The following is a 13,927-nucleotide window of genomic DNA, read 5'->3' on the forward strand; positions in this document are numbered from 1 at the left end:
TATAGTCTATGTTGCTGACTGCGGGGACAACGTGCTCCAGTAGGCTAAGGATTGCAAGCTGTAAGATTGATATGCGTGCTCGATAGATCAGGACGCCTTGGCAGCTACAACACTGAATTTGAAAATGATTCCGTGTTTCATTAAAGGGGCGTCAACCTTGCTGACCATTTACAGCAGCGAGCTGCAATCGGGAACTGGAAGCATGTTCCTCGCTTTCATCAGTCGGTAACCAAACCGAAAAGTAGGCTGCAGGCTATCGAGAAGTGAAAAGCATCCAAGTCGAAGTGAGAGGTTAGTAGCATGCCGCACATCTTATAGCCTACGTTGTTGTATGTGAACTAACATGCCAAAGACGTGCCTGTAAATTAGTTATGTAATGGTCTCCTTATACCAAACAACTTTGACAAGATTTGGGAAAGATTTTTGAAAGATCGTAGTCTTTTGAGGAAAGCTTGACTGGGGGGGCATTAGTTAAAAGACTACAATCTTTCAAGAATCTTTCCCAAATCTTGTCAAAGTTGTTTGATGTAATGAGGCCATAAGGTGCAAAGACATTTTCATACCAACAGTTCAAAGCTGAAAGTTATGTAAAAGGTCACGTGATGAAGTACTGCAAGGGGTGGTTACAGGGAAAACGTTGGTCACTTTAGGCCTACTGGGGAAACAAATGGCCATTTGAGTAAGAAAACAATAAGAAAAAAAAGTAAGAAAATAAATAATAAATTAACCACAACAAATGCTATTGTTAATTCATTGTACCAAAACATTTATCTTAGATGGCAAACGAAGAAAAGCCATGTCCATGCGACATAGGAGACCGGATGGAATATGGGGGACTGGGTCAAGAGATGCAGATTGAGCACGTGAAGGTTTATGTTGTAAAACCAGCTGTCAAAACAGATAAGGCGGTCATTGTTATTCAAGATATCTATGGATGGCAACTACCCAACACAAGATACATGGCTGACATGCTTTCCAGTAATGGATATATGTAAGTCTCCAGTGATTACATTATTTCTGGATTCTATTATTTAAATGTCCTTTGCACTGATAGATATTTCTTCCTTTCAGAGCCGTTGTCCCAGATTTCTTTTTGGGTAAAGAGCCTTGGAGTCCATCTCATGACTGGTCAAAGTTTCAGGAATGGCTCGAGGATAAAAAGCCAACAAACATCAACAAGTATGCTAAAGTATTCTAGCAAATGTCTCCAGACATGTTATAGATCCATTTTTGAACAGGTCAACATTTGGTAGTTTTAAAACCAGTTCACTCACTTCGCTTTACTTTTAAGTCTAGAGCAGTTCTTAACATAATGACCCCCTGAAGGACCACTACCCCACTTCCTCTTTCAGAGAAGTTGATGCCATCATGAAATACCTGAGGGAGCAATGTGGAGCAATTAGGATTGGATCAGTGGGCTTCTGCTGGGGAGGTGTCGCAACACATTACTTGGCTCTCCAGTACCCTGACATCCAAGCTGGAGTATCTGTCTATGGCAAGTCAACAATATGTGCATGAAATATTCTGTATAGTGTTCTGCAGTTTATCTTAGATGCAATACACATGGGAGGCCCCTGACAACACCATAGCCCCACCTATGGTAAACTCTTAGTTTGTGGTCTAGATCAGTGTTTAACTGGTGGGTCGTGAAGCTTGTGTTCAAAAAATCTAAAAACATTTAAAATTCTACCTTATTATATCTAATATTGGACCTTTATTTTGATATTAATTCGTATGTCAGTTGCTGACATAGACAATGTTTATGCGACAGGTCATGTTAGACATAATTTTAGCAGTAAACACAAGTAGGCTATGGCCCTGAATATTTGAAGTAGGATATGGATTCACTGGAATTGAGGACAAAATGGCACAGAAACCCTAGTGTGTGGTGTGCAGTAAATTGCTGGCACATGAAAGCATGACCATGAAAACTAAAATGTCACATGGAAACCAAGCACCCCTGTCAAAAACAAACCTGTAGCCTACTTTGAAAGGTTACATCAGGAGTTGAAGACTTCACAAATGTAATGCCAAACATCATCAGCATGTAGGCCTACAGGCACTTAACATGTCTTAGCATGTAGCTCACCTTATCTGTTGTCTTGAATGCTAAAAAAAATATATGGGTCACTTCTTGATGAACATGGGAAATTATGGGTCCCAAAGCCAGACCAGTTAAGAACCACTGGTCTAGATGATTCTGAACATCATGTTCTGATGTTGTAAGTAGAACGTTGTAGGAGTCACACACCCACACACTTTTTGTTCCACTCATGCACATGAGCTGTGTTAACTGAGATATCTGCATGATGACGATGATTTTAAAACAGGAATCGTCCGAGAGAGAGAGGACCGATACCAGTTGAAAAGTCCCACTCTTTTCATTTTTGCGGAGAATGATGCGGTCATCCCACTTGATCAGGTGGGGCATGTCTGTGTTTACTTCATTGTTTCAAGTAACTGTCTCCACAAAAATCTAAAAACAAAAAGTCCTTTTACCATGGCTCAAATGTCCTTATCTACAATTGTGTTAATGTAGGTGAAGGTACTAGAAGAACACTTGCAAGAGAAGTGCACAGTTCATTTCCAAGTGAAGATTTTCCCTGGACAGACACATGGATTTGTGCATCGCAAGAGAGAGGACATCAACCCAGCTGACAAACCATTCATTCAGGAGGCTAGAACAGACATGTTAAACTGGCTGAAAAAGTATATGTAGAATTTTCCTACACATAAAAGTTAACAAGACCAAGTTAGCATCGAATGCATTACAAATGTATAGTTGACTCATTCATAGGACCAAATGCTGTGCACTAAAGTGGTAGTCTTAATGACTAAAATATGCTAAATCCTTACAATGTCCAATGTACCTGGAAGTTGTACTATACAATGGTACGTAGTCCATCATATTGACTATTGAACATTGGAATAATTAAGTTGATTAAATTTAATTATGCATGCTGGTTAGAAACAAATAAGAATTCAAATGTACGAAACGTGACAGATGAAGACTTTAATGACTTCGGTCCCACTACAGTTGTTAAGAGCAACGTATCAAAGGATAAATAACATACTGAAAGACTGGACACATTTCTCCCGATACAAGTGCACAAGGTGATTCACTACACATTTTTGTGAGAAAGCGCTCAATCCTCAGACTCGCCCGGGTTTCTGATGTCATCGATCTTCAGGATCATCTTCACCACCTGGGTTGCCAGGGAGATCTGCTGCTTCTTACCAATCAGTGTCTCGATCACGTGCTGCTGCTTCATGTCTGAGCAAAACAATGAGAGGGCACATTGGAAAAACTATACATGTAAAGCAATAAGAATGCATATTAAACTGCATGGCAGCTCTGAATTTTACTGAAATCAAACAGCTACTAAAACTGTACATGTTGCCAATAAACTGACCAATTCCATCAAGTTTGTTTTTTGCCCCCACGATCTGCCCCACAACTGAACACGTGTGGCAGATCCAAAACGGTAAATAACATTAGAAGTTGAAATAAGATGCGAGAGCTAACGCATGTAATGAAAAGACTCATACACAACACACATTCAAAGACCCATCTGCCTGAAACGTACCATTAGTAGACATGTTGAGGCAGTCGATGCCGAGCGCAGAGTTGTTCTCCTTCACTTGTTTGGCTCTGACTTCAGTCATAGTCTGGATGGGGTTCAGGCCACTGTTCTCAGCCAGTGCCATGGGAATGACCTCAAGAGCGTCAGCAAACGCCCTCATGGCGTACTGCTCCAGAGAGGGACACTGCAGACACAACAACCAGTGTGCTCAGTGAAACATGTCAAGAGCATAGAGCGTGAGCTAATCAACAGTAACCAACATTTATAACCAGAGTCAGTAACTTAACGTCCTCTTGACAAATGAAACAAAATAATATAAAAAAAAATAAAAAAAATATATACACACTTGACAATTGAGCTTGACAATTTACACTGCAATTAATTTTTTGTTTTCTTTAAATATAGATGTACAAGTCCCCTTCCCTTCACACAACAGCAATAACAGACGTTAAACATTTTTTTAGTTCCCCACATATGTGCAATGTGCACAGCTTAGCCTTACCTTATCAGCTGCCTCGTTGACAGCAAGAGAACAGGCAATCTCTGAAGCACCACCACCATACACAATACGATTATCCCGGACCAAGTTACGGATTACGCACAGGGCATCGTGAAGGGCACGCTTGGCCTCCTCAATAATCTGCAATCATAGCAGAACTGGTCATAAGTATGTGACTGAGACAAACAACATGGGCTCCACATCAATCTAAAACAAACAGCCTGACTCAAACTTCTTGGCCTGAGGCCGTCATGTCAGACTTAGGGCCAACCCACATGTTTCCCCCGTATCCCACCCAAGCCTAAAGGTAGGCCAAGAAATCTATCTATACATGGATAAATAAAATGATCATCATTGTTAAGCTATATAGTTGTTGTACACATACGGACAAGACAATAGTAAAACAATCAATGTGTTCAATGCAAACATTGTTCACAAAAAGTTTTTTAGTGAAATCATGCTCTTCAGAGGACTGCTTCACTAAAATGTAAAATTGCCAACGCAATTACAATGGTTTCATTCCATTACTCAGCATGATTTCATGATCAATTATGCCACAACTTAGCAGACAAGTGACATAAGCAGCGGGCATAATGACACCACGGACCAGCAGCCTCGTTGCAGACCGCATAATTTGAAAAACACTAGAATATCCACCATTACTTGGCCCTCTTACCATTTTGTTTCCTCCACGGATGAAAATCGTAACAGCTCTGGAATTTTTGCACTCCTCGATGACCAGCATCCTATCTTTGGTTGTACCAAAGCAGATCTCCTTGACAAGGCCAGCGGAGCCCAGCTTCTCTGGGGTCAGCTCAGAGAAACGTGGCACGATACGCCCACCGGTTGCAATGGCGATGAGCTGGACAGAAAAATTGCAAGTTCAAAATATGCACACATTTTAAACAAACAATTAAAAACAAAACAAAGAGCAGGGAATAAAATAAAAGCAACTATAAAGACAATTCTAAAAAAAAGAGAGCAGCATTATGGATGTTCCGCTGTAACAATACTAGATGTCGGGCCATGGCCCACCAACCTCAATTTCAGGTCCGCCCACCCAGCGGATGGCAGGGAGTTCACTCTGCAGCAGCAAGTGGTTTGCCTCGTCATCAAATCCCCACTGGCAGATGGCAAGATTGGCCCCAGTGTTCTTGATCTGAGTAATCAGTAAGACACAGTTAATAACTATATTTATTCAGATCACAAGATACAAAGACTGCACACAGCACTCTAAAATATCTGGCACAAAGCTTCATATGATGCATTAGTCCAAGGTTAAGAGCGAAATCACAAACATGAACCGAAATGTATGATCGACTATGATTTGTGACTTATTCCACACACACATGACTGCACATTTCTACATCACAAAAAATGTGTAAAAAGCTTGCATTAAATGTGTGCTTATCAACAATTGCTGATAAATGCGTCGCTTCTATAAATGTATCAAAGTTCTTCACACTGACCTGATGGATCATCTCCTTGAACTTATCCTTCTCGTACTTCTGAAGAGCTCTGTAGTCCTCCACAGAGGTCACATCAAGCTTATGCTTGGTCTTGGGCTTAGGGGGCTCAAACGGACAGGTCAGGATGGCAATCTTTGTGTCCTTTAAGACCTAGAAAAAGACAGATAGCATAAGCTCTGTGCTCAGAATTAAATGTTTAACAAATTCGCATGAAGCAAAAATACTACATAAAATGTAGACTTTTGAAAAATAGGAACTGTCGATAAACCCGATGGTTGGACATCTGATAACATCTGGCTGATCGTTGAACATCTGTAGCTCTAATCAGTGCAGTGTGCACTGTTCCACCATTACTGATGGTCCTTTGTCGACTGGTTTATGGCTGGTTAATGTGTTGCATTGATGTCAGAGCCATCTAAAAAATGGTTGCTCTAACTGGCTGTTTAGCTTGTTTGTTTGTTGCCAAGAAGCAAAGTGTAATCATCAGATATTCCCATAGGAGATATACAATCTTGGTAGTTAAAGTTTGGCCTCTGAATGACTGGATCCAATAGCAGTTTCCCCTTTTTTCCCCCTCAGCCGCTTTCATTTATTCCCAAACCAAAAGACTTAGGACTACTTCTTCATTAGAAGTAGGTATATTGCACACTGTATTTAGTGAGCAAGAATGGTGAACTAGCACTGACAGTCCCCATTAAAGGATCATACACAGTCGGCATTGAAGTTGGCCAACATGCATTCACCTGATGAAACAAATGACTGACTACATCTGGAGCATTGCATGGGTGGAGACATACTGAAAGGATTCAGGATGCAGATTTTTTACATTTTTAATATTGCCCTAAATCTTTCCACTTACAGGTGCATTTCAAAAATTAGAATATCGTGGAAAAGTCCATTGACCTGCCCAGACTGAGATTAAAGGCTAAGGAAACCATTGCTGATGTTTTAGATAGATATACTTTATACTTTAAGTTTGTTGTTCATGTTTTGACTTAATTAGCTGATCAGGGGCCATATTCACAAAGCCTTTTATCTTACCACTAGGAGTACTCCTAAATCGCACTAAAAGATTTTAGCTAGGAGTTTTCTCTTAAAAGCTATTCACAAAGCCTTTCAGATCTACTCTTAGTAAGGAAAAATGACAACTCCTAAACTAAGAGCGAGTCTTCGTTGCTATGGATGACGTCATTACTCATGCACGAGCTTGACTGAAGTGACCACCTTGATTGGCTGATGATTGTAACGCGGGAATGATTCCAAACACCTCCCTTACGATGATGAGTGACAGGCCTGAGAATGCGTGCGCTACACAAGTAGTGCGAAGGGCGGAAGATGATGAATAACTGAATAAAAAGGCCTAGCCTAAATGGATAAAGAGTAAGGCAAAACAAATAGCCTATTAGCCTAATAAAACATAGCCTAGCCTACTGCATCAATCCGTAGGCCTATCTTTGCAACATTATTACGTTTGCAAAGAAGAGAACCTTTTAATTTGATTCACAATGAAACGTTACATTTAATTTACATGTTGACAATGAGTAGCCTAGTTTTGGTTGTTGTTGGTGGCTTATAGCATCCCTTTCATGCCTATGCAAAAATTGTTCCCTCGCGATTGGAAGCTCCTGTTGCGTATACCCAAAACATCGCAACGCGAAATGCCACAAAAAGCTGTTTGTGAATAGGTCTTAGTGAGTCAGGAGTCCTCTCGACTTCTTTTAGGCTGTCCCAGACTTAGGTGCTACTTTTAGGTCTAAAATGCTTCGTGAATTACTTTTAGTGAAAAAAATTAGGAGTCCTAAAGTTAGGAGTGACACGCCCATTATTTTTAGGAGTTGCTCCTAAATTCGCCACTTAGGAGCTACTTTTAGCCTTAAAATTCTTTGTGAATACAGCCCCTGGTCGATATTTCTGCATTATAAAATTCTTTATTGTAATATTTTGAGACACTGAATTTCTGATTTCCATGAGCTGTAACTGTCATCATCAAGATAAGCATAATCCATATTAAAACAAACAAAAAAAAAAGGCTTGAAATATTTCACTTTGTGTGTAATGGATCTAAATTGTATGAAATTATAAGAACTTTTCCATGATAATTAGCAAAGCTCAAACAGCAGGAATCAGCCTGTATACCTTGGGCATCTGAGGGTGGCTGAACTCCTTGTCCACAATCACGCCCTTGATGAGCTGGGTGTCTTCCAGCTTGCCTCCGACTTTGCCCTCCACCTTGATGAGCTCAAAGTCGACGTCTTTCCTTCCCATGTCTGCCACCGTCAGGACAGCATTGACGGCAATTTCTGCCATCTGTCTGTGACAACGGTTAATCCTGATGGATAGACGGAAAAAAAATTACATGGATTGAAATTGTGATAATGTAATTCATTGGGGATGAATAATTGATAGCATAACTGTCACTGGACATTCCAAGCACAGTTTCATTCTAATTTCTTGTGTGATCCTGAATTATCTCAAACTGTCAAATTTCTCAAACTCTCAGAGAGTTCTTTACAAAATCTACTCAAGAACAAAGAATGTCTTTCAAATTTAATTTACAAACATGACATTCTGATGGTAAACCTGAGGATGCTCAGACTCACACTTTGGACCCTAGCGTCGTCATGGCTGTCTGAATGAGGGGCTCTGTGTTGTTGAGGTCGACAGGGAAGCTGTCGCTGATCTTGTCAAGCTGTGCGATGGCAATCTGTGCGGCGCGGTCGTAGCCATCGGCAATCCTAATGGGGTGAATGCCGCGATCCAGCAGCTGTTCGGCCTCCTCGAGAAGAGCACCAGCCAGTACTGAAGGAAGTAGAAACATAAAATGTAGACCTGTAATAACCTTACATGACACTGACACCTGTTGCACATAGCAGAGCACACCTGTACCAGATGTTTGTTTAAATCCATTCAAAGCAGCTTCTTGCAATGAATTGATACATCCATGCATAATTGGCTACTTAAGTAGTACATCAACTCTAACAACTAGGCCTGTAACTTGAATTTTACACATAAGACAACGTTATTCACAATAATGGACAAAATCTGATGCAACCGCACTTCTTTGAGACTGTGCTTGGAGAGAGAAAAGGGGGTGAGTGACATGTCCTGCTATCACTTACCAACAACACCTGTGGTTCCATCTCCAATTTCATCATCTTGAGACTTGGAGAGCTCTACCATGAGTTTGGCAATCTGATGATCAACATCCATCATACTCAGGATGGTGGCACCATCATTTGTTACTGTTACCTCTCCATCCCTGTCAACCATCATCTTATCAAGTCCTGAAAACCAGAAATGAGTAATATTTAAAATATGTAATATTTAAGGTATGCAAAAACCTTACTGGGGTGGAAAAGACAGAAAATAAGTTAAGATAGAATGCAAGTTATTACCATTTGGGCCCAATGATGTTCTCAGCGTTGTGGCCACTGCCTTTGCAGCCATGATGTGAGACTGCAAATAAATCGAATTTAATTTTGATTAGAAGATTACAAGAACATAAAGTAGATTTTTTAGTGGATTTACTCATAATTAGCACAACGTAATTTGTGTCAATAATCATGATCATGTCACAACAGCGGCTCTCACGAAATCAGTTAATGTTATAACATTAACGTAACATTCCATTGGAGGTTAACATTAATACACAGTGGTGACTTTTCGTCAATGTAATTTATATCAACAGATGCCCCATCACACAGGGTATGTTAGGCTATGTAGTCGTAAAACAGAAGCAACTGCCACTTCAGTTCTTAGTTACTTTCAGCAACACATTCATCTTCTGAGATTTCCCCTACATCTAGCTAACGTTACATCCTCCTCTGGTCTAAGCACATGGGCAAACGGCAGCAACAAGCTAACGTTAATTAACGCACATGAGAGTTAGCCTAGGATTATGAAAAGATGCCAACTACTTCACTGTTCGCGATATGATTAGTTGCATAACTACGGACATTGCGTTAAGTTAATGCTTTGATTGTTCTTATTTTATTAGACTGCGTTTGTTAGCTGGCTAACGTTATCTTGATAGCTAATATGCTACCAAATTGGCTAAACCGATGCACCCATTCATGGTGATGTTAGCAACGCTGGCTAACATACCCAGTCATTGTGCTTAGCCTACCTTCAGCGCATCCAGGCCCGTCAAGCGAGTTTTCGTATCTTGGTCTTTAATAATGATGAAAGGCCGGCCATATTCATCGAATGCGAGAGTCCCCAAAGCGGACATCTTTGCAGGAGAAGTACGCAGTCCAAATACTTGTATAAATGATTATTTCAGTGTTGTTAGTTGATGCTGCAGTAGAGAACTGGCCTCGCTGATCTGCCGGCGAGTTCTGGAAGGATCATGGGGCGGGGTGGCCGAAACCATGTAATATGACCGGTGACGTTTTATACTTTATTTCTGAACATCTTGACTTATATTGTGTAATATGGAAAAAAACGAATTGAATAAATCTTCTAAATATTCTAACTATGTTACCGTAACAGCTCCTAGCCTTTGGGTTGAATTAAAATTGTGCATACTGACTCTGGAAGAAATGGTATAGTCTAATATCGCGTTATCATACACCAAATCTCGCTTTATTGTCATAATATTCGTGCACAGGATGTGTATTGTCAGAAATGTCTCTGTTTTAACTACCGCCCTGGTAGTACTTTTGAAACATGGTTACATTAATTTAAGTGACACAGTGCTTTCTGAGCAACATTTCGGTGACACATCGACAGTCAAGCAGTCGTTGTGTCAGCGAAGAACTTGATTCTAAGGCATTCACACCTTACTTTCTTGTATGAAGTTATCGAATCTAATACTCTTCTCTAAAGACAGGTCAGGGACACTTCAAGCCACATCACTATTTATTCTCTTTATCTGATGATTTAATATTCACTATACGATCATCATCCGCAGATCTTCAGAAATGGGGCACTAGTAACAGTTCAGGGTCTTCCATCTAGGGTCATGGTTCTTGGGTTTTAGCAGTAGCTTCCTGATGTGATGTAATGTCCGGTCAATGAACCTTCGTGGGCTCACTCATGTGTTCTGCTTGTATCGCAGCGCATTACATGTTTTACAGTCTACGATACACTACTCCCCCTGGTCGCTGCATGCATTCACTTGGTAAGTTGAAATCGTCTTCGCTAATAAAACCCCTTGATATCTACGGTTTGTAGCAGTAGTATAATAGGCATAGTAGTACTATGATAATTGGTGTCCTAGCCACTGGCCGAAGCCAAGGTTCTTAAGTTGTCAAATGAACAACCTCACCTCTCATTCGCAGGACCTATGTCATGCCTTGTGAGGTGAAGCGTAGGTTCGTACTTCTCTACGGATCTCAGCGTGGACAAGCACAAGCTATCGCCGAAGAACTTTCTGATCAGGCAGCAGAACATGGATTAGTAGCTGATTTGTTTTGTTTGAGTAAGAAGGAGAAGGTAACATTTGAAGCATCAGAAATTATAATGCATCAAATGGTTTTGGTTGGATATACGGCATAGAAATGAATGGAGAAATTTGTCGTAAACTTGATTGAGGTGATATGCTGAATTGTGTTGTGTTGTCTGTAACTATTGAGATATTCATCTAGTTATAGTTATCTCAATGCTAAGATAACTAATATCTTACTAAACAGATGATTCTGTAATATTTAATTTTCCAGTACAACTTGGAGAAGGAAACTGCTCCAGTGGTTTTCATTGTTTCTACAACTGGAGATGGGGAGCCTCCTGACACTGCCTTGTCCTTTGTGAAAACAATCAAGAATAAGAACCTGCCCCGAGACTACTTTGCTCATCTTAACTATGCAGTCTTAGGTAAGGCACCATGAAAAGATGTTATTTTGCTCTTCTTAATAAATATGATGAATTTACAGTATGTGATTCTTCTATTGTCCCATTTAGCTTTGGGAGACACAAATTACGCAAACTTCTGTAACTGTGGGAAGACCATTGATGGCCGTCTAGAGGAACTAGGAGCCAAACATTTCTACTCCACAGGATATGCAGATGATGGTGTTGGGTATGAAGGCTGTTGTCATCATTCTGTTGCCTTTAGACAATTTAATTGAACTTTTTGGATTAAAATTGATCTTTTTTTTATTACAAATGTTCTCACAAAAGATATGACATTTTGTGAGGACATTCACTACAGACTACATGTATAGCCATCAACTGAATGCTCACAACAAAGGTCTTTGAGTCATGTCCTAAATTGATGTTTAAATCAGATCAGATAGCAACCACTTTTTGTTTCTTGCCAGGCTTGAAATAGTCATTGATCCGTGGATTGAAGGAGTGTGGGAGGCAATCAAGAAATCCGTAGCAGAGATGGCCACCCCAGGACAACAGGACACTGATTCTGCTAGGAGCTTGCACACCACTGATCTTACTGCTGCTGCGAGCCAGGAGAACACACGGGCATCTGGATTAGATGTTGGTGTAGCCTCTCTAACACTCAAGGACAAGCCAGCCCAGGCATCAGAAGTGCCAAAGTCCACTTCTGAGGTGGAGAAGGGAGAGCCTAAACCTGTTGTGCTGGAAGTGTCGTTGACACAGTCTCTGCCGCCACTGTCAGAATCCGCGCTGAATGTGCCTTCTCTTCCCCCTCCATTTCTCAATGTCTCTCTAGAGGATGCACCTGCCCAAGAGGTAGTCTGTCTTTCCATGTTGTTGTAATCAGTGCTGGATGTCCAGACATTCTGCCTGTAGATGTGTCTTGATGACATGAGTTTTGTGTAAACATTGTGGTGGTTGTGAACAGCTGTTCATTTGAATGTTTTTGTGCAGTATGAAGCATAACCATAGCCATTTTTCATTTTCCATGTTATTCTGGTAATCTCAATATTCAGGATTCCAGAATCAAGAATTTGCATGTTTTTTATTGAAGATGTCATGCAGTAGACTGATAGTACACTGTTCTATATCATACTTTGTAGTGTCCTTCATAGATTGATTTGCAGACAGTCCTTCCTCTCCTCTCATTCTACAGTTGTCTGGCCCAGTGCGTCTGGACCACCATCAAGAAGTGTCCATTTCAAAGACAGTACAGCTTACTCGGGACGATGCAGTCAAAACAGCCATCATGTTAGAGCTGGACATTTCAGTAAGTTATTATAGCAAGCTACAGATTTGTCAAAATGTCATTTTGTTTACACTATTTAAAAGCATGCAAAGAAACATTTTGTTTATTATTAAAATTCTTTCTACCATGGTGTGTTCCTGTCATTTTTGGAGATGTAATGTAGTTCCATTGTGTGTGCAGGGGAAGGACATGCCTTATCAGCCAGGAGACTCTTTTGACGTCTTGTGTCCGAATGATGCCAGCGAGGTACTGAAGCTTCTCGAGACACTGAGGCTGGAGCAGCAAAGCCATCACCGCGTTCAGCTGGAGCTCAGGAAAGACACCAAGAAGAAAGGTAACAATTCTGCATCCACCAAGTCAATTTTGATCAATCAATTCTCTAAGTTCACAAGTGCATATCTACCTCCTCTACTACCACTTCTCCTCTTCTACCACTTCTCCTCCTACCATACTTTGACTAGTACTTAATATGTAGGCACTCCTATCCTCTAGTACTAGTATTGACAGATGCAGTGGCAATTGCAAGTTCTGTACCTTAAATGGTAAAATGCTTAAATGGTCATAGCTGAAATATTATTCTATTGCTGTAAGTCGCTTTTGGATAAACGTGTCCGCCAAATGAATATGTAGTGAGAAATTCCAAAGTGTATGTATTTTAACATTCCAGAGTGTATGTATTTTAACATTTGTTTTGATCATCGCCACCCAAGGCCTGTTGATTAAGCCAACGCAAATCGCATGCATGCGTGACCTTTGTCACGCCACATGATGGGGGGCGATTAATCATTGTTTTTTTTTAACGCAATCATTGAAGAGTGCTACTTGCTTTAACATAATGCTTGCGCCTCACAAGACAAGGTATGACCGGAGAGAGAGCTCAAGTGAGGCGACGGAAGGGGAATCACTAGAAATGTATTTAAGCAAGACAATTTGTATTTTGTTTTTGAGTTGGTACGGTTGTGACGCTGGGATGGCCTACGTTCTATATCAACTCCCGGATTCGTTAATAAACCTCGAGTTTTTTGTCTTTGCCACTGCTCGGTTTGGTCTCCACTTTGTTATGTACCGGTAGTTGGTTATTTTTTACACTACAAATACATGTAAGTGTAAATGCATATCATGAACCTTCAATAGTCAAGTACATATAGAGTAGTACTGCATGTATAGTTCTACTGTAGTTACAAAAAAGAGTAACCATGTGCAATTTTAGTTATTGTCATCAAAACCTCAGACATTTATTGCATTATAAAATACTTACTGAGTAAACTTTTATATGGACAACATATACATACAT

General features: G+C 40.4%; 3 protein-coding genes across 5 annotated transcripts in view; 2 read left to right on the forward strand and 1 right to left on the reverse strand.

Moving 5' to 3' along the window:
- The first annotated feature begins 207 nt into the window (after nucleotides 1-207).
- On the forward strand, nucleotides 208-3,425 carry cmbl (carboxymethylenebutenolidase homolog (Pseudomonas)). Of its 2 annotated transcripts, none has more exons than XM_076290829.1 (6): nucleotides 208-291; nucleotides 777-991; nucleotides 1,072-1,179; nucleotides 1,353-1,495; nucleotides 2,331-2,422; nucleotides 2,540-3,425. In XM_076290829.1, the coding sequence occupies exons 2-6, from the start codon at nucleotides 777-779 to the stop codon at nucleotides 2,717-2,719; spliced, it is 738 nt and encodes a 245-aa protein (XP_076146944.1). In that variant the 5' UTR covers nucleotides 208-291; the 3' UTR covers nucleotides 2,720-3,425. The 2 variants fall into 2 exon arrangements, with proteins under 2 accessions (XP_076146944.1, XP_076146945.1); XM_076290830.1 differs by having other exon boundaries at nucleotides 790-991.
- On the reverse strand, nucleotides 2,999-9,895 carry cct5 (chaperonin containing TCP1, subunit 5 (epsilon)). Its single transcript, XM_076290828.1, has 11 exons — nucleotides 9,679-9,895; nucleotides 8,948-9,008; nucleotides 8,672-8,836; nucleotides 8,153-8,351; nucleotides 7,689-7,881; nucleotides 5,553-5,702; nucleotides 5,123-5,242; nucleotides 4,760-4,945; nucleotides 4,087-4,224; nucleotides 3,588-3,768; nucleotides 2,999-3,274 (listed from the first exon to the last, which is right to left on the reverse strand). Exons 1-11 carry the CDS (start codon nucleotides 9,781-9,783, stop codon nucleotides 3,147-3,149), a joined length of 1,626 nt encoding a protein of 541 aa, XP_076146943.1. The 5' UTR covers nucleotides 9,784-9,895; the 3' UTR covers nucleotides 2,999-3,146.
- A 308-nt stretch (nucleotides 9,896-10,203) lies between these two features.
- Nucleotides 10,204-13,927, forward strand: part of mtrr (5-methyltetrahydrofolate-homocysteine methyltransferase reductase) — a 30,284-nt gene continuing 26,560 nt past the window's right edge. The window contains exons 1-8 of one of the 2 annotated variants that reach the window (XM_076290833.1): nucleotides 10,204-10,383; nucleotides 10,612-10,674; nucleotides 10,835-10,988; nucleotides 11,213-11,366; nucleotides 11,454-11,571; nucleotides 11,813-12,200; nucleotides 12,541-12,654; nucleotides 12,814-12,967. In XM_076290833.1, the coding sequence (XP_076146948.1) occupies nucleotides 10,346-10,383; nucleotides 10,612-10,674; nucleotides 10,835-10,988; nucleotides 11,213-11,366; nucleotides 11,454-11,571; nucleotides 11,813-12,200; nucleotides 12,541-12,654; nucleotides 12,814-12,967 (1,183 nt within the window). In that variant the 5' untranslated portion in view covers nucleotides 10,204-10,345. Of the gene's footprint in view, nucleotides 10,675-10,834; nucleotides 10,989-11,212; nucleotides 11,367-11,453; nucleotides 11,572-11,812; nucleotides 12,201-12,540; nucleotides 12,655-12,813; nucleotides 12,968-13,927 lie in introns of both variants that reach the window. The other variant, XM_076290832.1, reaches the window with a different exon arrangement.

The sequence above is a fragment of the Alosa pseudoharengus genome, unplaced genomic scaffold (genome assembly GCF_046254945.1).
Source record: "Alosa pseudoharengus isolate Yale_2024_CS ecotype anadromous, Long Island Sound unplaced genomic scaffold, YU_APseudo_1.1 YU_APseudo_1.1_scf_18, whole genome shotgun sequence".
Taxonomy (NCBI): domain Eukaryota; kingdom Metazoa; phylum Chordata; class Actinopteri; order Clupeiformes; family Clupeidae; genus Alosa; species Alosa pseudoharengus.

Coding starts and splice junctions, on each gene's coding strand:
- cmbl (XM_076290829.1), top strand. CDS start 777: ATGGCAAACGAAGAAAAGCCATGTCCATGCGACATAGGAGACCGGATG. Junction 1,180..1,352: donor AAGCCAACAAACATCAACAA/GTATGCTAAAGT, acceptor TTCCTCTTTCAG/AGAAGTTGATGCCATCATGA. Junction 1,496..2,330: donor AGCTGGAGTATCTGTCTATG/GCAAGTCAACAA, acceptor ATTTTAAAACAG/GAATCGTCCGAGAGAGAGAG.
- cct5 (XM_076290828.1), bottom strand. CDS start 9,783: ATGTCCGCTTTGGGGACTCTCGCATTCGATGAATATGGCCGGCCTTTC. Junction 7,882..8,152: donor ACGACGCTAGGGTCCAAAGT/GTGAGTCTGAGC, acceptor TCTATCCATCAG/GATTAACCGTTGTCACAGAC. Junction 3,769..4,086: donor TCAACGAGGCAGCTGATAAG/GTAAGGCTAAGC, acceptor TTGTGTCTGCAG/TGTCCCTCTCTGGAGCAGTA.